Below are 21,995 nucleotides of genomic sequence, written 5' to 3' on the forward strand. Positions count from 1 at the left end.
ACTTTTACTGGGATACTAGGACAGTCAAAACTGGCCTTCCACACACACAACCTCTACACTCACAGAGACAAGGAACACAGAGGGAGAGAGTAGGGCAGGACCATTGTGGTTGCAGACTATGTTGATCATACTGTGCCTACAATCATTTAATTCTTGATTTGATTGGTATCCAAATATTTTGAGATGCGGTCAGCGGCCATATACATATCATTTTGGGGGTCCTTGACATGAAAAGGTTTGAGGACCACTGATATAGCAACATTAGTCTTTCAGAAAACATTTGTAGAATCAAATTTATGGGTCTTAATGGGCATTATAGGCAAAAGCTTTCTAAGGCCTCTTTTAGACGGCGACCATCTCCATATAACACGTCAAAGTCCCATTGCGTTCTCATTTTTTCTTACCCTTTACACGAGAACGCACACGTTATGATATAATGTGCTATTATGCTATACTGTCGCTAGGTGGCGATAACGGGCTGCCAAATAGACAGGTCAGCCACGTACAAGAAGAAGACGCAAGCGGCGCAACACTGCTCTGGGTGGGCGCGCCACGGGATGATATATATTTAGTAAATAAACGCTGCTGCCGCGGCTGCCGTCTATCACAAGGCTTTTTATTTACATCATGGTTTTACATTCAACATTGCTGATGAGCATCACTGTGTAGGCGAGGAGGGAGGCTTGTTCAGGAACTCCATTATATCATAATGATATTGCTCTGCATCAATGTAATAAACATATGCGCTGTGAGCCAACGTGAGCCATGATGTCATAAGTTTTGCGGATTCACCGTTTTGCCTGTTTATATGGAGACCATAGGAAACGGCGTTCTCAAAGAATTCCACTCTGGGAGGCGGTTTCACTTCGTTGCGTTTTCACCACCTAAATCTTTCAAATTTTCCAAATATCTACAAGCTTGTAGGTCAACTATTTTCGCTATTTGTTGTACAACAAAGTATATATACTATATAGTGCTTAAAACCTCTTAAGGCCCAATCCCCGGCCGGCGTGGGCAGCGGCTGTCCACCTTATGAACAGCTCTCAGCGGGTAAATGAGGCTGGTCAAGGTCTCAGGTTCCAACTCCGATATTTTTGACCCCTGGGGGTTTAAAAGGTTTTAAGAGGCATTCTGGACTAGACCTGTCTGGCTGGAAACTGTGGTTGCAAGGACTGACCTTCTGACCTTTCAGCTAGAGGACTGTGTCATAGTCATTACCAGGTGACTGAGAGATTATTTATTCTTTACTCTGTATAAACATACTACGGTATGTTAACAGCAGGAGCACAATTTGTATTTTTTTTTATTTTTTATCCCACGATTTTGTAACCCATTTTTCACCCCTGTGTCAATTATCTAATGTGATCCTGGGCTCTACACACCCTCCGCCAACCTGGGGAGAGCAACGGACTTGAACTCATGGTTCCTTCATGCATGAGTGTCCAAGTTTCTCCTTTACACCTGACAGGGGGGAGTTTCCCTGGTTTGACGTAGCGCGTGGAAGGAACATGTTATTCCAACCAGTTCCTTCCCCCTCCATCAGGCGCCCCGGGTGGCCAGGGGGAGGCAGTTTAGAGACCAGGATTACTGCATGTTTTTTGTGAGGGTACCTACCCTAGGGGACACGGGGAGAACATGCAAACTCCACACAGAAATTTGTATTTTTAACCGTTACATTTTTATAAAATTGCAAAGATGCAATGTTACACATCTTTCTAGTAGTACATATTGTGCTTAATTTCACACTTGCTTTGACAATATAAATGTATGTTTCCTGCATTAATGAAGCCTCTTTGAAATTAATTTAATCGAGAGTGTGTGTGAGTGAGAGAGAGAGAGAGAGAGGAGTGAGTATGGCAGGAGGGCAGAAGGTAGAGCCAAGGTCTGTGTGGCCAACTGGGCTAATCCTGCTGTGCTCATGTGTCATTAGGTCTAATTAAACATGTCTGACTGCAGTTCACCCTGTCCCCAGGGACCCCCAAGTCTGGCACAGCTAATCCTTCACACACCTACCACCATCACTTCATGCTAGTTCCATTTGGTTTAGTTTAGTTACACAATTAGAGAAAATTAAAACCACCATGCGATGGATGATTAAACCACTGTACGGTTCACTTCAGGGGAAAGGCACGCTCATCTCAGACAGTCTTTAAGTGAAGTCTTTAGTCTCTTTCTAAACCATTGTACACCCAGTCACTATAAGGCACGCTCAACTCAGACAGTCTTTAAGTCTTTAGTCTCTTTCTAAACCATTGACCGCAGATGAACCGTAACAAGCTACAATCAATTTTACCATTTAAACTTTTAGACAAATGGGATTACCCATTTGTGCACAAGCCCAGAACAACAAAATAATCCAGATGAGGAAACATGCACTGAATCCAATAACAGTACCTTAAATGTAATTATGATGGAGGAAATTTGTAAAATGACTGGTAAATAAAATAAATAGTACAAGAAAAAAGAAGGAGATGGTGGGTGGTATGCGAGGCACTTCAAATACACACACACACACACACACACACACACAAAGCTAACAGGCCAAGCTGAAACACAAGTCTCAACGGCATGGCAAACCCAGCGCTTGGCAGTGTCACTGGAAACGTTCTATTTGCAAATCCTGTTAATGATGTGCTCCATTATGAACTGGATCATTCGCATGCTTGTTTGACTGTGAAGTCTGCCAGGCAGACTGACCACAGCAAATGTTTTCACACAACAGTGAAGAGTGCAGAAGAAACCAGAGGGCAAGAACAATGCCAGGTTAGGGCACCCGCTCACTGGAATGGGTCCCAGTACCTTCATATTGCTGTACAATGTGGCCTGTCCTGACTCAGAGAGAACCAACTGAGACAGGTTTTTTTTTAACATTGTAAACTGTTAATTGAACTCTGAGTGAGTACAACAAGTCAATTTGGTTCCATTAAATGAACACAAGACTTTACTGTTAAAGTTAACTCCGGTGGGAGTTTTATACTCCAAACCATCCTGGAGAATATTTGTTTTAGCAGACAGTATGTTGACAGGGTCTTAACTACTGCAAGAGAATGCAAACAATATTGCAATAGCCCGCGAAAAATGTAGGGGCACAACATTTTTTATCAACTTATGGTGTTTACCGTTTATCCTAACCTGTAAATAAACCTGCAATACATTTGGTAAGCAGTGCCAGGCTCAAATCCCATTCCACATACAGTAGTAGTAGCATGGGGCATTTGGGTCTTGACTGAAATGTGGAACATGTCATTAGCCTATGACAGGATGAAGGGCTGTAGTTCTCTCACCTGCCCCACATCTAGGGAGATGTTCCACATACAGTGGGAGGTCTATGACTATGCGTCTATCCTCCACCTGGCCTACAATTAGTACAGCAGATAGTTCTTTACCGACAGTTGTACATTAGAACCAAACTAGTGTCTTTATTTTAAACACAAAACAGTAACAGTTGAAAGAATTCCTCTTAGATGGAATGAAATTCCAGCATGATTTGAAGTTAAAAGTTGGCTACCTATGGTGACTACTGATCTGTGAAACGGAGTCAAATTGCCATAACAAACCAATAAAGCCAAACACTTATCTTTACTACAGTACCGCACAATCTATTTATATGAATTTATAAACTACTGACACGATGTGATCCTGGTGACTACAAACACAAAACGTATCGCATATCCCTGCATCTCTAATGAGTGTGCGCAGACCTGAGGTCCCACCTTCTTTGAGACAGTGATAGACGTCCCTGTCATGGTCTGTCCTGGTGTCCTGCTTGTCCATGTCGTCCCCCATTAGTGGAGAGTCCAGGCCCAGAGGGGACTCTGGCTCAAAGGACAGGCAGTGATTAGTGTCCAGCATTGTGATGAATTAGCCGGTAAACATTGGACTTTTAATCCAAAATCTCCTTTCCTCCCAAGACTTTAATAGAAGCTGATTCGGTCAAGGACACAATGCTAAAAATGTTAGCAGCAGTTTGGTGAAGCAAGTCGCCTGCCCAGCAAATTAGGTCTCCTCCTCTTTTGATTGACTGCCCAGCTGACTCCTGTGCCTCAACAGAGTGAAATAATGTCCAAATCAAACCACAATGGAAGGAGAGACATTCTGCTTTCCTCCGTCTGACTCCTTCCTGGTCTGCTTTTGCAGTGGTCGATCCCTCAGACTGCCGTGTCTCTCTCTTTCTGTGTATTCCCTTCTCCTCCTGCAGTTAAAAGACCTGCATAGTCAGAACTTCAGTGTTTCTATTAAGGTGTCCGAGGAATGGACTAAATCTCCCAGGATGTCCAAAAGAACAAGATGAGATGTGCGAGAGGAAAATTTAAAAGAGGGCAGCAGCAGAGGAAGCAAGGACAGCAGTGAGCTCAACACAGAAAGGCAGTGAGAGTGAGAGCTCTGGTTTCAGCTCCCCCTGACACACACACACACACGTACGCACGCGCACACACGCAGTCGGCATGCTAGAGTTCTCCTGCTCAGCTGTTGCCATTCATTCACCATTACAATATGAGGGAGGTGGGGGTTGTCAAATAAATACCTCTTCCTCCTCCCATCCCAAACCTGATGGTAAACAAGACAATCTGGTTTGCATGATTGACAAAATACATAAAGTAACAATACATGAAAAAAAAAATGAAGTGACTGCAAGGTGAATTCATGAGCAGATTTGAGAGTTGACACCCAGAAATCGGGCTGATGGCTCAGGGCGACCTTCACCCATAGTGGTGCTTGATATGCCCTGCTTGGTATGTCTGATCCTTCGATGCGTCTCGTTCATCAACCTTCCGAGGGATTGATTGTCATTTAATCACAACCATGTTGCCTTGGCCTTAGAGCATTTGTCATTCTGATAGGATTGCCCTTGAATACAGGAGTCTGCTCCGGAGAAGAAACATGTAACGCAAACAATGCAAAAAAAGAAAGAATCTGCTAAGGTCTATGACACGTAGGAGAAATAAGCAAATAAGCCAGTAAAGCCACCCTTGTACGTTATTGTCTCCACCAGGCCGAAGGCATGTGGGGAGAGTATGTTTTGCACTCCGTCCGTCCGCGTGTCCGTCCGTGTGTCCGTGTGTCCGTGTGTGTGTCCGTGAACAGCTAATCTCGGCCACCGTTAACCCGGTCGATGCCATATTTTGCACACACACTCCCTGGATGCCAACCATGAACCTCTGCCCCAAACTTTCCAGAACGGCCTGTTATAGCGCCACCAGGAGGCCGCTTTGTGCAAAACAAGTTTTTGCACAGTACACCTACAGATTTTGTCCAAACATCACGCAATTTGGTACACAGTCTCTCTAGAGCCATTCAACAAAACCGGTCTTTCACATTTATCAGACTCCATCCTGATTGGTTAAGATTGGCTTCCAAAGTTCACAGGAGTGCTCAGTTTCAAACAAAATGCTGCAAATCATGAACACATCGCGTGATTTCCGTGAAATTGTGCACCCACATTCCCACTAGGCCGAGGACGAAATGCCACATGAACAATTTCAACTCAGCCTCAAGGTGGCGCTATAACTGGCCGAAAAGTGTTTTTACCTCTAACTGCACGGATCTGTGGATAACCTGGTGGAGACCTGTGCCCGGAAGGGCACTTTTTCTCAACTGCAACAGAGGGGCGCATTCTTGGGTCATTTGAGGCATGTCAAATTGTTTATATAACTTAATTTATATGATGTACATGTTGTCCCTTTCAAGCATGTATTTGTGTTTTATGCCTTGTACCAACTTAATCTCTTTGAAACAAACTGAACAATTCAAGAGCCTCAGCACAAGACGAAGCTCCCACTGGATACAATTATACTACTTGTGTTAGAAGGGGTGGAACACGAGCGTCAAAGCCTTAACGGATACACAGACATTATTGAAACGCATCCCAATCCTCTGAGACCCGCTTGCCTCAGACCCCCAGCCAAACCAACTCTATGGCTCTTGCAGAATGCTGATGGTGAAGAAAAGACCGTCCCTTGCCCCCAGCGACCCTCCCTTCCTCCTCTCTGTTTTAAATAGTAAGGCCAGCTGGCCAAAGTAGCCATAAGAAGGCTATATTCAGCTCCATATCACCTTTGCAACCCCTGGGTAGGGTTACTCACATATGCACACATATCATAGGCTTAGGGTAAGTTATGCACTCACACACACAACACAGAGGGTCTCGCACACAAAAACATGGATACAGAACGGACACGGACACACACACACACACACACACACACACACACACACACACAGTACTTTAGGGCCTATTTCCTTGGGGTAAATCAATGTTTCATGAGCCATGACGCAAACCCCTGTGCATTCGTTTCATACAATGCATTCCACTATAGAGCTATAGGGAGAAATGATCCTATTAATAAAACAAGGGCCCCGGATACAGACCATTAGATCTTGTAACACTGCCTGGCATTATGATAGTACAGTATTAGTGCTGCACAACCTGCTGTGTTTAATGCAGAACATTGCAGTTTCCACTAGTGTAGAATCTTTCCATTTCAATTAGTCTCGAACAACGGCTGTAGGTAAGAAAGTTGTGATGTTAGAATGATTTATTATTTGGCATCTTCTGTTATAAGGAGTTATATTTATAACTGACTAACTAGAACTCAATAATAATAATAGCTCAGATTTATATAGCGCTTTTCTAAATACCCAAAGCGCTTTACATGGGAACACCAGGAACAGACTTTATTAAGAAAAAAAGATCAAAGCTAAAACATAACAGATACAGGGTTAAAAAGATAAAAGGATAAACGAGACCTCAACTGGGGAAGGCCGTTCTGAAAAGGTGTGTTTTGAGTGAGGTTTTGAAGGAGAGGAGAGAGGGAGCAGCTCTGAGATGGTTGGGGAGTTCATTCCAGAGTTTGGGGGCCGAAACATAAAAGGCCCTGTCCCCCCAGGTACGGTACTTGGCCTTGCGGACCTTCAGGAGGTTAGCTTCACTGGACCTGAGGGAGCGGGGGGGGGGGGGACATATGGTTCAAGAAGATCGGAGAGGTAGGGGGAGCCAGGTTATTGAGAGCTTTGTAGGTGGTGAGCAGGATTTTGTAGTGAATTCTTTGTTTGACGGGAAGCCAGTGTAGGTCGTGGAGGACGGGTGTGATGTGGTCTCTGGAGCGTGTACTGGTGAGCAGGCGGGCAGCGGAGTTTTGAACGTGTTGTAGTTTGTTGAGGACTGTGGAGGTGGTGCCATTGAGTATGCTGTTGCAGTAGTCAATCCGGGATGTGATGAATGCGTGGATGAGGGTTTCGGCGGCAGTGAAAGACAGAGAGGGCCGGAGGCGGGCGATATTCCTGAGGTGGAAGAAGGCGGTTCTGGTGATCTGGTTTATGTGAGGGGGAATGAGAGGGTGGAGTCAAATATGACACCAAGGTTACGGATGTGGGGGGAGGTAGTAACTGTGGAGCCATCGATATTGAGGGTGAAGTTCTGGGTGGAGCTAGTGAGAGAGTTAGGGCCGATGAGAAGGATTTCTGATTTGTTGCAGTTTAGTTTTAAAAAGTTCTTTTGCATCCATATTTTGACATCTGTGAGGCAGGTGGTGAGGGTGGAGTGGGTGGCAGCAGTGATGGTCTTGGTGGAGAGGTAGAGTTGTGTGTCGTCGGCATAGCAGTGGAACTGGAGGTTGTGGTGACGGAGGATTTGCCCAAGAGGTAGGATGTAGATGATGAAGAGGAGAGGACCAAGTACAGAGCCCTGGGGGACGCCGTGGGTGACTGGGGCGGTGGAGGAGTGACAGTTGTTGATGGAGATGAACTGGTGGCGGTCAGAAAGATATGATTTCAGCCAGGAGAGGGCAGTGTGTGTTATTCCAAGGGAGGACTGAAGGCGTGAGATGAGGGTGGAGTGATTGATGGTGTCAAAAGCGGCAGAGAGGTCCAGGAGGATGAGGATGGAGAGGAAACCAGAGTCGGCGGAGAGTAGGATGTCGTTGGTGAGTAATAGACATGCCCTGGTGGTCACAAGAACATTTCTATACAGACATTATAGTAATTAAATAAATAATTGTACTATTCTAGTGGCATTGTGACATAGTAGCCAGAAACATGGCACCAACCTGCTCATCAGGAGCAGTTAGGGGTCTTGCTCGGGAGGAGCAGGGTATCGAACAGAGAACCTTCTGATACAAAGACGGCCGCTCTACCTTCGGAGACACTGCTGTGCGTAATTATTTCTACTCCGAAAACATTTTCAACAACGAAACGATTGTCACCAGTCTGACAGCTTGTAGCGTCTGCCTTTTGAGTCTAGATTGACTGAGAAAGAGTTTTTGAGCAACAGAGCACTTTGGATATCATGGCAAGTGCACAAGGATTCTTCTTTACGCACACCAAAGTCCATGTAGTGGTGTCGGTCCACGGGAGAGTAAACTGAAAAGTAGCCTAGTCTTCAAGGGACAATAAAGTGGTAGCCACACACTGGTAGGCAAATTGCCAATACTTTATTTATGGTACGCAGAGTACAGAAACCAACGTTTTGGCAGTTAACTGCCTTCTTCCCTGAAGGAGGAAGTTAACTGCCGAAAGAAACGTAGCGTTTTTGGTGAAAACAAACTATATTCAACTACCAATAACTAAAGAACGGAACACAGCGGTGACACACATTTTCCCCTTTCTTTTGAGATATTTAAAACGCAGGCTAGAATGGGCCATGTAAAAAAACTAAAACCTTTGAACTCCGCCTGGCATTATGACTGTGCCATTAAATAAAGTATATTTTAAAGTAATAAAATATCGATTGTTAATTTGTTACAACTCAGAATGAAGCACCACTATTGAGTTGACTGTTACAACTCAGAATAAAGCACCAGTATTGACTGTTACTGCTGCCTGGAATGATGACATCACTGCTGACTGTTCTATATTAAATAACAATTGCTCATGAGAACCAATACTGGCCAATATCGACTGTTAGAACTTGGAATGCTTCCTTGCACTACGACATTACAATATACTTGTTGGAATTGTATTCCATCATCCAGGTGTCAGGCACATGACCGTCCCATAAGGAAATAGCAACACCTTAACCCATTTAGGCCTGACGTCGAAATTAAAAAAATGTGTTCTAAATTCTGACAGAACCTGTTTCTATGTCAGAGGTGCTTTCATGTCAAGGATCCCAAAAATGTAATTGGTCACTGACCTCCATCTGAACCCTCCAGAAGCAAAGATTTTAGTTAAAAACGTTCGCTCTGAAAGAATATATATTCAAAGATTTGAGGCACATTTTCATTAGCAGACCTACAAGCTCGTAGCGCGGCACTCGGTGCTGCGCTATGAGCTTGTAGATCTGCTATTTTTCAATAGCTAAAGCATACCATAATGCTTAAAACACCAAAAGGGGTTCCCGCCCAAAATGGGTTAAACAAACAATAACAATATGAGTACAGTGTCAAAGTCCACCTACTGTTATGAGTCATTGTCTGGTGTGCTTGTAAGCATTCTGTGTTTGTCTGGTCTGGGTTGCTGTGTCTATCTGTCGTGTATGGAGCAGATCAGCAGAAAGCCCGGATAGATTAAAACTTGATGCATAGCATTTCTAGTATTTCTTTTGTGATTCGACATCGGCGTGTGACAAAGTATAAATTAGGCTTTAGAGATCCCATGAGGAGATGATCCAGTCTCAGCCATACAGTATCCCCTGTCCTGTCATGAAATGCTTCAGCTGTTTCACCATGTGCAGCCTGACAATAACAACAATAGGAACATATGCAATACATTTTTATTACTTATATTTTTGTAAACAATGAAACACATCACCTAAACATGTATGACATATGATGACTTAGGGTGTGACACGGTAGTATGGTAGGTAAGAGAGAAAGACAAATTACTATTACTTTATATTATGTATTCATACCTTCAATCATGTATACTTAACTATAGAACATAATTTAGCCTTGAATGGCTTATCCTGTGACAAATTTCCTCCCTTGAACAAAACACTTCTGGGAATAAGTATGGCAACAGGAGACAGGATGTAGTATTTGTATGGAGGTCTTTGTGGGAGAAGGAGTAAAAGACGTCCTGTGTGGATGCATGGAAGACTGTTAATTCATAGTTTAGTCTTCCCCGGTTCACCATGCCCTGGTCTCTACCCAGGTCATGGTGAACCTCCCCCTGTCTCTAGTTGGAGGGGAGATGGCAACACATCAAACTTCTGTATTACATCTGTAAATTGAATAAACAGAACGTTAAATATCTCTATATATATATATATATATATATATATATCTATATCTGGTAGGTTGTGCCATCAACACAATGAGTGCCACCTGGTGGACTAAAGTGGTGGTGCTTGGGTGCCACGTGATGAGAAGGAATTCCACTATGACGTGCGTCCAGTTTTGGATGCCATCTTGGATGCTAAAGCAATAGCGTCAATGCTAGTGAGCTAAGGCGAGGTCCATCCTTGCTCTAGAAAATGCCAATGTTCCAAACACGATCACGGGATAATCAGAAATGACCTCCGAACATCAGTGATCTGTTTAAAACCACGGACAGCGCCGTAGTGTCAGAGAAAAGAGGCTGTGGCTAAAACAGAAGCTAATGTGTTTAGCCGCGCAGACACGGTGAAGACTAGGCCATAGCAACGACAAGGCTTTTTGTCCTTTAGACATGAGTGAGTGACAAAAACAATCACCCTGACCTTTCAATAACAAGCAAATTCTAAAACCTCCCAAAAACATGGGGGGGGGGGGGGGGGGGGGGAATGTTGAAAAACAGGACGTCTTACTTCAGTATGAGATTAGAAAATGCTAACACAAAAAAAGCTTATCACTCCGGTATCAGATTAGTAAATGCCAACAAAAGAAAGCCTCCCTGAAAAATAAGCAAATCTATCAAGCAATAATCAAAACTAAAGTAACAATCACATACAACACCGGACCTGCGCTGCACACATTCAACTCTCTGTAGCACAAAGAGCCTTTGCAGTTTGCACACCGTGTATTTACCATTAGATTTACAGACCACTCGACCCCAACCAGGGGCAAACAGACCAGAGCCCAACACTATATGCGGCACTAGGGCCACCATTAACATTCCAGCGCTGAAAACAGAAGGTTCCTGCTTCCTGGCCCCAGTAGGCTGTGGAATGTACCAGAATTACACCATTTCTGCAGGCATGTCACTTTGACTCGATGTGTTCTTCACCCCTTCCTCAGAAGTCAACATCAAGTCAACTTCAGTGACAACAAGGCAACAAGTGAGTGATGCTGTACTGTACTGTACTGTACTGTACTGTACTGTACTGTACTGTACTGTACTGTACTGTACTGTACTGTACTGTACTGTACAAGCCATCCTCCCTGGCCTGTGTGTGTGTGTGTGTGTCTGTGACTGTGTTAGGCTGTGCAACAGTGACACTGAACAAACGCTATTTTCGTGCTCGGACAGACCCAGGGACCCACATAGCTGTCTATAGGAATGGTTGCACCACTAAAAATAAATCAGTTGCCATAGTCCACATGGATGTGGTCGTTGCTTTAATATTTGATGAAAAGTCTAAGATAAATCAAACATTGTACCTTGCTCAGGTAAAATGTGCCTTGCTCAAGGACACTCAAGTCAGGAGGGATACATTGGCTTGGGGAGGTGTTTGAACCATGACCTTTTGCTAGTAGGTAAGCCCATTGAAACAGCCTTGGGGAGGTGTTTGAACCATGACCTTTTGCTAGTAGGTAAGCCCATTGAAACAGCCTAAGTGCAGTTCCCCAAAATCCCCACTGCAATTTGAGTCTAATTTGCACGCAAAACTAAAGCTTCCATTTAATAATTAATACAGTTGCGTTTTTCATTGAAAGTTGTCTTTTTATAGCACTATAAATTGAGTGAGCCATCAAGCCTGGCTCTCAGCCTCATCTTAGCAGGTTTGTGTGAGGGTGTGAGATATGCGGTGGTGATCAGTTAAGTTTCATAAACCCTGTGTGTCTGCAACTGTGCACACTGTGCTACGGGACGCTGAGCCAACCAAAATAAGCTTGAGATGTTGCACACTCAGTGTAGTTAATCTTTTTCACACTGTGTCAATGGAGCAATGTTGGCATACTTAAATAACAAATAGGGATGGGAAGATAAAATATCCTTTTTAACTCAAAATATAGTTTTATCATGGTGAATTTCCATTTTCGGGTTAATCATCTTCAGGAGCATTTTACAATGAATTGTAAAGATGTGAATTAGGGATGTGAACGACTCAGTCGAGGCCATTTACCGACGTGTCAATCGATTTAATAAAAAAAGAAAAACAGCAAAAACTAGAAAAAGTGCCCTTCTGGGCACAGGTCTCCACCAGGATTTCTTCCTCATCCTAGTGGGAATATGCGTGCACAGTTTCATCGCAATCGGACGCTGCGTTGAGGAGTTGTGGCGATTTGTACAGCACTCCTGTGAACTTTGGAAGCCAATCTTAACCAATCAGGATGGAGTGTGAGAAATCTGAAAGACCGGTTTCGTTGAATGGCTCTAGAGAGACTGTGTACCAATTTGTGTGATGTTTGGTGTACTGTGCAAAAACTTGTTTTGCACAAAGCGGCCTCCTGGTGGCGCTATAACAGGCCGTTCTGGAAAGTTTGGGGCAGAGGTTCATCGTTGGCATCCAGGGAGTGTGTGTGCAAAATTTGGCATCGACCGGGTTGTTTTGCACAAAGCGGCCTCCTGGTGGCGCTATAACAGGCCGTTCTGGAAAGTTTGGGGCAGAGGTTCATCGTTGGCATCCAGGGAGTGTGTGTGCAAAATTTGGCATCGACCGGGTTAACGGTGGCCGAGATTAGCTGTTCACGGACACACACACGGACGGACGGACACACGGACGGACGGAGTGCAAAACATACTCTCCCCACATGCCTTCGGCCTGGTGGAGACAAAAAAGAGAGCAATATCGGCTAAAATATCGGTTATGCCACTACTCTCAACTGTCTGCTGCGTTGGCCATATTTTCTGCACTATGTCTCTGAGTCTGGCATTGCTTGATCGTGTCTGTACAGGGATGGTCACACACAGACACAAGTACAGTTACCTATCCCCATACATGCATATTACATTTGGGGTAGCCTATTTAAAGAAAAAAAAAAAGTCATCGAAAATGTTCCCGCCCTGTTTAGCCGGCGACAACGAAAACCTTAAAACGTTAACTCGCGATCTAAATCATCCCGTCCAATTCTAAGAAAACATCCTGTGTTAGATGGCCCCCGCTGTCCAGTCGCTAGTCGCGTTAGATTTAAATCATGCCTCCTGTTGTTGTCGATCGCCGTTAAGAGTGTTTTGGCTACATTTAGGTGCTCCAGCCACATCCGGTATAACTTCCGGTCCGTCGGTAAAAGTGCTCCGTTGCTATAAATCGCTTGGGCACTATGATTTAATGGATTAAATAACCGGGCAATGGTCACACTCTATCTGAGGGTTTTACATGCAACCACTTAAGCCCTATCATATACTTTAAAATAATGTGAAAAGGCCAATCTACTAGCTCGCAACAAGCTGGCACAATCTGCCATTTTACTTAAAGGTCATCCAAAACAATAGTATTCGTTCAGGGAAGCATACCGGTAGTCTATACGATTGCTAAAATAAAGGTTGCCTTATATACAAAATGTAATCACATTATTAAACTTAATTAAATGAATGATTAAGTGTTGTAAATGGAATGATGAGCAGTGAAGTCATTGTGCTCTCACTGGAGACACACACACACGGGACTGGGGGAAGCAAATTCTGGCACGTGGAAGGACTAGGCTCTGTGGGTTGACTCTTGTCCGGGCCCCGCCAACATCTCACCAGGTTCACTCCTGCTCTCACCAGGCCCAGGACCTGTGCGTTGCACCAGACTCCCAGCACCAGGCACTTCATTCAGGAGAGGTGGGGATTATAATGGCCCTCCTAGAGGCCTCACAAGGTTTGTTGGGCTTCCTCCTCATGGAGGACACAGGCTGGGGCGCTAACCCATACTGCTCACCCGGGTGCCGTCTACATTCCGGCTGTCACCCGTCTCTCCGGTGGTCACCAGACTATACCCGGTTGTCACAGTCTATTCCTATGAGTCACTATAAATAGAATAACTATAACTAAAAACACATTGCATGGATGCACCTGGGACATATCCTCAGTGATGTATCCTGAGGTCAACGGGGTTTCGGGTCTACCAACATCATACCCCTCACTCAGGCGACCCAGCCTGAACTAAATTAAATTATTGTGTAGCAATTATTTGTGTGAAAATTAATCTTCAACTTAGGGGCAAGGTAACATGGTAATGGCGTTAGCGGGGTGGTTGGGTTCTTGGGTCAACTCAAATCACAGCAGGCTCTTTTGTTATAGTGGTCAAAGGCTGCTTGTTTAGCCAAGGCAGCGGCAGCAGCACGCTCATTACGTCACAGCATGTCAACAGAAACAAGTCCATTTTAATTTTAGTGTAATGGTAAACTGTTGAGAGGATTGGTGGTGGGAGAAAAAAGAAAAGAAAAGGAAAGTAAGTTAGGTAAATGAGACGTGACTGAAAGGAGAGCGTCTGCATCATCTATAGGATGGAGACCCAGGGAGGAGGAGACTTGAAATCTGGCAGCTGTTAGGATCTAGTAATATGAAACTACTGTAGGTGGGAGGGAAAAAAGAGAGAGAGGAGGGGGGGGGGAAAGAGAGAGAGAGAGAGAGAGAGAGAGAGAGAGAGAGTGTAGAGGGTGAAGTAGAGTGGAAAATGACATTTTTAGAGGGAAGTCTGTTACATAACTGAACATCTGAGATCCTTTGCTTTTTGAACAAACCCCTCTAATACTCTACTTCCATGGGCTTTCATTAATTTCCTTTCTCATGTACGTCTGCTTGTCATTTAATCCTACAGAGCACGGGCATGTTGTCACTGCCGTGCACGCACAAACACAGATAAAAAAAGTGCTTGCTTCACGGTACTACAGTGATCAGTCAGCCAGCCTTGTGTGCATACTAGACAGCAGGAATCGCCCTGAGATCAACCCCTGTAGATGCAAGCCCCATCAACATGACTTTTGGATAACTCCTAGTTAAAAGCTTTATGTGTACTTTATCGTAGAACCATGTTGCTCACTGAAAATAACCAATTCAAATGCCTTTCAATTTCAATCGTGCAGCTCAATGGTAGACTATATCCTCTGGGGCATCAGCTGAATGACAACAATGTAAATACACAAAGCACTAAGAGTTGAAGAGTGTGTTAGACGGGGTGTGTGTGTGTGTGTGTGTGTGTGTGTGTGTGTGTCGTGTGTGTGTGTGTGTGTGTGTGTGTGTGTGTGTGTGAGAGAGACAGACAGACATACAGAGTATACAGCTGAGAGAACTTGTGCATGACAGGAGCATGGGACAAGGTTTCCTAACAAAACAAAACATGCACATCTTTGAACTAACTAGTTAGCAGGCTAGTGATGAAAAGCAAGCATGAACATGGTGAAAGAATGTCTGTTTTTTTTACTAGCAAAAAGCCTTGTGAAATGCTTGCATCATTAATTTACACCCATCCAATCACCCCAAATAATTCCTCTTGCAGGTGACGCACAAGGTGCATGGTGTTTATATCTGTATTACAAATGTGAGTGAGTGTAAAGTTGAGAGACAGGGATTAGTGTGTCTGGGAAAAGGGGACATAGTTTCCCATACACGTAGGACTGAACCAACCCGTTTTGAGACGGACAGAACGGGTTCTTCCACACTTCAAATGGCAGCAGCAATGCCGAAGAATAGGTAAACAAAATAAAGAAAGAAAATAAATAATCTAATTACTTAACCACAAGTTATTTATACGTTTTTTTGTGTGTGTGCGTGTCATGTGTGTGTGTGTGTGTGTGTGTGTGTGTGTGTGTGTGTGTGACGTGTGTGTGCCAATGTTCTGCTTGAAGAAGTTCTCTGTGGTTTTACAAAGCATCCACCCCAACCCACTTACCCATCCACTCTCCTCTCCAGATTCTATTAGTTTATAATTCTAAGTGGTGCCTCGTTGTTTACTCTAGGCAGACAAAATGGGCAGGCCGTTGCTTGCATTTGATCTACACTTTAAACTGAGATGTGGAAGAATTCAACCAGAAACAGCTGCAATGGTATTGGTGGTCTCACTCTCAACCTAAAGACAGAGTACACTGACCTGATATACAAGCTCACAACACTTGTAGATAAAGATCTGAAAAAAATGTTGGGATGCCAGGGTGAACGAAGACTGCAACAAGCTAAAGCAGTCCCACTGCCAACACAGAGATTCCCCCATATCTGTTCTAAATCAGTACACTGATACCAACAAATGTCAGTCACTCTTACTTGTTGTGTGGGTGACATTATGCAACACTGATAGTGAAGCATCCATGTGTGTCCCCTCCGTGAGACACACCTGGACGATAACTACACTGTTTTCACAACGTTATCTCTCTGACCCGGAGATGAGCATACTCGAGATAAGACGGCGACACTAGCAAATATAACAGATTATTTGATGTTCTGGGATGAGAGCCATTAGACATTTATGATGGGAGAAGAACCAACGTCTAACACCACTTACCACTGGTTTGCTACTTTGCTCCCCCTAAATTGTGTGACATTTACACCACAATCTTTACGTTATGTTCTTGAACAGAGATACTGTATGCAACGTTATTTAAGATGCGACCAAAGCTTATACATGGGGTGGCCGATCATTCCGATATCCCAATAGTTAGTGTAAGGTAAGGTTGGCTTAGTTATAATTATAATGCGTACCAATGGTGCTTTCAATGGAATGTCTTGACTAATAACATATAATTGTAATTTGTCAGTCGGCCTGTATTTTCAAATGTGAACCAAAAGCATATCAATCATGGTTTACGTATCCGTTTTCCCAATAAATGACCAAACAGTTTTACTGTGTTGGGGAAGCCTGCACACACACAGCTGTGTACTGGTAGGGAGTCAAACTGATATTATAGGAGCCGAGCCTGGTATAATGAGCTATCCAAGGAACGAAGGCTAGTCACTTGAAGTCCCAAACCGTTATTAGGAACTATTTACTGTTATCAATGCCATTTCATGTTGTGTTAGTGTGTGCTTTATCATATGCATGGATCTGTCTGTGAATTTGCAAATGTGTATGACTTTGTGTGAGCACACAGTGGTTAGCGGCTGCAATCGTGGAAAGCTGTGCTGTTTTTTGTACCCTGCTGATGTCTTCTAAACTGATTTCCCGCCTTGTCGCATAGTTCAGAGCGTGAGTCATGGTAACAAAATACAAGAGTCCAGTAAACTACCTCTACGTCTATAGTTAGTGATTAGTACGTGGCTCAGACTCCTAACTCTGTGACTCAATGCCTAATGACTCCAGACAAATACATGTGGGGTGCAACAACCGTCTGCATCCATGCGATGCACTACTGTACTGTTTTTTTATTCTAGTTTATTTTGCTAGCTTTAGTTATAATAAACATTTCTTCTTTTGTTTTCTACATGAATATAATCACATTATAACCATGTAAAATAAAATGGGAGTTAAATGCTGCAATTTGTAAAAATGGCAAAATATGACTCCTAACGTTGTTGAAGTGGGACTCATTACATCGAGTGCAACTACATGAAGTATGCTTCAATTCCTACATTACAAGCACAATTGCTAGCGAAGATTGTAGAGGTGTAGACCATAATATTCCTGTCAACAGATGTAACAAAATATTCCTGTGAGCCCAGAATCACAATTACTGATCCCTGAGGGAGAAATACAAGGGAAAATAACCTCACACACACAGAGCAGACACACAAATCCTGGCAAACACTTTTTTTTACATGTGCACTTAGGTGGCCCCAAGTGTGTGGTACGATACCAATGTGCACATGTGAAAAGTCTGAAAACATAAGAAGGCAACATGAGTGGGCTTGTAGGTGCTGCACAGAGAAGACCTTATCGAAATGCTGACACTTTGCCTAGCTTTAGGCTATAGATCTCGCTTTATTGGCAGTTGCAAATCAAAGTTAAGGGTGTGTATGCACAGTTTGCACGCGTGCGCGTGCATGTGTTAATTGTTGAAATAAAGTGCTGTCAGGTAGCACCGTAATGCTGGAAGGCTTCTTGTGCCAGGCTATAAATGCATGTTTGTTCCAAAATTAACATTGAATTATGAAGACACTGTGTGAGTTGTCTGACACACAGAACACACACAGTGTCTGTCTGTCTGTCTGTCTGTGTTCTAATCTGTGAGGCCCATGTGTGCATCTTTTGCCTGGTGATTCATACATAGCCAATGGGTGTGTGTGTGTATAGGACACATAAATAATGGAAGCCTTTCCCAAGGCAGTTACATAAACGTGTTTAATCGTGTCCATGTACACTCATGCCAGTGTGTTTATGATAGAATAGAAGTGTGCAAAATCTGTTTGGGTTCACTCGAAATCCTACAGCATTTAGTCTCCCAGTTGTTTAGAAAAGAGCACATTTTGTTATGCAACTGTGGTGGTGAGATAGCCGAACACTAGCTGCTGTTCCCTGAGTCGACCACATCGACATGATCTATTTAAGAAGGCACTCGCATAAAGAGTTAATAAGTAGAGTAAGAGTAAGAATATGGGAGAGAGACAGGAAAATAAATTGTTGAAAGAGGAGGGGAGCGGCAGAGAATGGATGCATCTTTTGCTCTGGCAAAGCTGTTCTGGGACAGAGCTTTAGTTTTGCCCCAGCTGTGTTTGGACTGTTGGGAGAACACATGGACCCCACCATGCACCCGTCCTCAGTCCCACACTCTCATTCTCCCCCTACTTTGCTTCTCTTTCCACCACCACCCCCTCCCGCTCTCTCTCCCCTGTCTATAAATCTCTACATCTCATTCCCTCCATGTGCCCCCCCCCCCCGCCCCTCTGCCTGCTGAGAGAGTGTACCGGGGCTTGAGCTGTTGGCAGCCTTCCATATAGTTACATAACATTGCCGCCAACCACTACCACACACACTTCTGCTATAGGGCTATGGGCTCACATGGGGGCTACACATCCACACTTTTAGCCACTGCAGAATTCAGTTCTTCTTGGATCCTGACCGATATAAATGCAGCAATTTAAATAAAATCGAGTTCTCAGCTGTCAAAATATACAATACAAGGAACAATCTGGTAATTAGTTGAGACGGGATTTAATTTTTTGTATTGCTTAGACATGCAAAATTGGTTCCACTCATCCACTGTGTAACAACATTAAAGAAGGATTTTGTCCACAGTAGTAAATGCATAGGGAGGGCAACAGTCTACAATGCAATAGACATGCTAGACTGAAGTATCATCAATATATTTATTTCTCAAAATATGACCTTATGATATATAGTTGCATGGCAGCAATATCACACTTATGTTTCAGATAGTAAATAAGATTACAGTGGCCATTAATGTACTGCAACTGTACAAATGGCTTTTAGCACCGAGAATAGGGAAGAACCGCTCTGCATATAAATGGTCACAAAACATTAACTAGAAAAAGTGCCCTTCCGGGCACAGGTCTCCACCAGGTTATCCACAGATCCGTGCAGTTAGAGGTAAAAACACTTTTCGGCCAGTTATAGCGCCACCTTGAGGCTGAGTTGAAATTGTTCATGTGGCATTTCGTCCTCGGCCTAGTGGGAATGTGGGTGCACAATTTCACGGAAATCACGCGATGTGTTCATGATTTGCAGCATTTTGTTTGAAACTGAGCACTCCTGTGAACTTTGGAAGCCAATCTTAACCAATCAGGATGGAGTCTGATAAATCTGAAAGACCCGTTTCGTTGAATGGCTCTAGAGAGACTGTGTACCAATTTGCGTGATGTTTGGACAAAATCTGTAGGTGTACTGTGCAAAAACTTGTTTTGCACAAAGCGGCCTCCTGGTGGCGCTATACCAGGCCGTTCTGGAAAGTTTGGGGCAGAGGTTCATCGTTGGCATCCAGGGAGTGTGTGTGCAAAATATGGCATCGACCGGGTTAACGGTGGCCGAGATTAGCTGTTCACGGACACACGGACGGACACACACACGGACGGACGGACGGACGGACGGACGGACGGACACGCGGACGGACGGAGTGCAAAACATACTCTCCCCACATGCCTTCGGCCTGGTGGAGACAACAAGAGTGGATATAAACTGGACAGAAATTACTGTGGTGGCAATGTAAGGCTCTCTCTTTGAGACAGGCCTGGATGGCACAGACATCTCAGATAGCCCTAAGCAGTATCCTCTTAAAGATGCACCACAGTGGGTATTCTACTCTCCTTGGAATGTTTATCGAGGTATAAATGACAAAGTCGTGCTGGGAATCAGTCCTATAGGCCCTGCAGGCATATGTGATTCCAGTGACCAGACCATATTACCATAGAATAGTTTTCACTTCAGATCATCTATCTAAATCACTGTTTCCCAAACAGTGGACCCATTTGTGTCAAAAGTATTTCATAAATAAAATCAGAAAATCAAATTATAAATAAATAAAAAGTAGTGAAAATAGCAAGCTCGTAGCGGAGCTTGTAGAATGTTATTTTCGCTAGATTGGGTCCAGGGCAAACATCTCATTTCTCTTTTGGGTCTCAAGCTAAAATGTTTGGGAACCCCTGATCTAAACAATTGCCCATTACAGTCACAACAACCTATTTCTTAAATAAATAAAATACACAAATACATGTATCCTGTAAATGTTCTTGGTAAATGGTAAATGGTAAATGGTGCATTTATATAGCGCCTTTATCCAAGGCGCTTTACAGAGATTGTGCATTACATTCACCCATTCACACACACATTCATACACCGATGGCAGCGGAAACCATGCAAACCATGCAACTAGCACATCGGGAGCAATTAGGGGTTCAGTGTCTTGCTCAAGGACACTTCGACAGTAACTCTGGGGGAGCCCGGGTTCGAACTGGCAACCTTACGGTTACCATCCAGGCACTCTACCCCTGAGCCACCGCCACCCCTTGTTTGTATACAGGGCGCCATTGAAAAAGAGACCTTGGTCTCAATTGGATCCCCTGAAATTAAATAAATCAAACTTATCTTCATGTAATTGGTCCTCACTAATGTTAAAAAGAAATCCTACTCAGTCCGTTTCTCATAGGAGGGCTGTGGGCAGTTGAGAAACCCGTCCACCAGTGACATCATCGCTGGGTTTCTTTCAAAAAATATTTTTTATTATCGTGAGAACGGTGGCTTCCATTATCAAATTGCAACTTTTCAGGAATAGAAAGCCTGCAGTTTCTATTCCCCACTGGTGGACGGATCCTTGCATGTTCGTCTATTTATGAATAATGTGTTCCGAGTGAACATTAGCTGTGAATAACAGCTTCAGCAAGACCAGACAACATTCCATGTCGCTCTGCAGCCAGTCAGCCAAACACTTTCAGCCCCATCTGAGTCCCTGACCCCACCCCAAGTCCAGGCCTGTGAGCCCTCAGGGAGAAGTGGCTCCTTTCAGAAGAGCCCATGTATGTATGTATGTATGTATGTATGTATCAACATCACCCATCTAGTGAGAACAAGTGTCAGTCAATGGATACCACAAATCTGATGGGATGTTGTAGACAGTAAACTTGGGACTTGGCTAACTAACTAATGAGAGTAACTCAAGAGTTTTTGTGTCATGATGAGAATATTGTTTCAGAACTTCTGGATACGGTGGTTACCTTCATTCCTGCAGAGGTTCTTCTCATTTTTGCACCAGTTGCAAGCTATGCTGAAACTGCTATATGAAGCACATACCAGTGTGTCCTTTCATCTCTTTCCGGAGTCTTGGCTCGATGACAGGGCCAGATAATAATGATGATGATTATGATGAATATAAACTTCTGTGACAGTGAAAGGGGAAGCATAGTTTGGATTTTTCCGGTGCTCAATTGGCCTTAAGATTAGAGGCTGCCTGTGACTGACTATCTCTTGAACTCGAATAACCCAACTCATAATTGTATTTATTTTATTTTGTTTTATTTTATTTTATTTTTTGTTATTTATATTGTTTTTGTTATCTGTGCTTAAATTATTATTTTTGTATCCTACTGTTTATATCATATGTCTGTTTGTTTTT

General features: G+C 43.6%; 1 protein-coding gene across 4 annotated transcripts in view; it reads right to left on the minus strand.

The window, feature by feature from the left end:
* The window catches only part of mrtfab (myocardin related transcription factor Ab), a 60,850-nt gene that overhangs the window by 27,926 nt on the left and 10,929 nt on the right, over positions 1-21,995 (minus strand). For 2 of the 4 annotated variants that reach the window (XM_083787203.1, XM_083787201.1), the window contains exon 1: positions 3,714-4,342. The exons of the other annotated variants lie outside the window; for them this stretch is intronic. In XM_083787203.1, coding sequence (XP_083643329.1) covers positions 3,714-3,852 — 139 coding nt within the window. In that variant the 5' untranslated portion in view covers positions 3,853-4,342. Of the gene's footprint in view, positions 1-3,713; positions 4,343-21,995 lie in introns of those variants that run through there. 4 annotated transcript variants of the gene reach the window in all.

Source organism: Protomyctophum parallelum (genome assembly GCF_964188405.1).
Source record: "Protomyctophum parallelum genome assembly, chromosome: 17".
In the NCBI taxonomy this organism is placed as follows: Eukaryota; Metazoa; Chordata; class Actinopteri; order Myctophiformes; family Myctophidae; genus Protomyctophum; species Protomyctophum parallelum.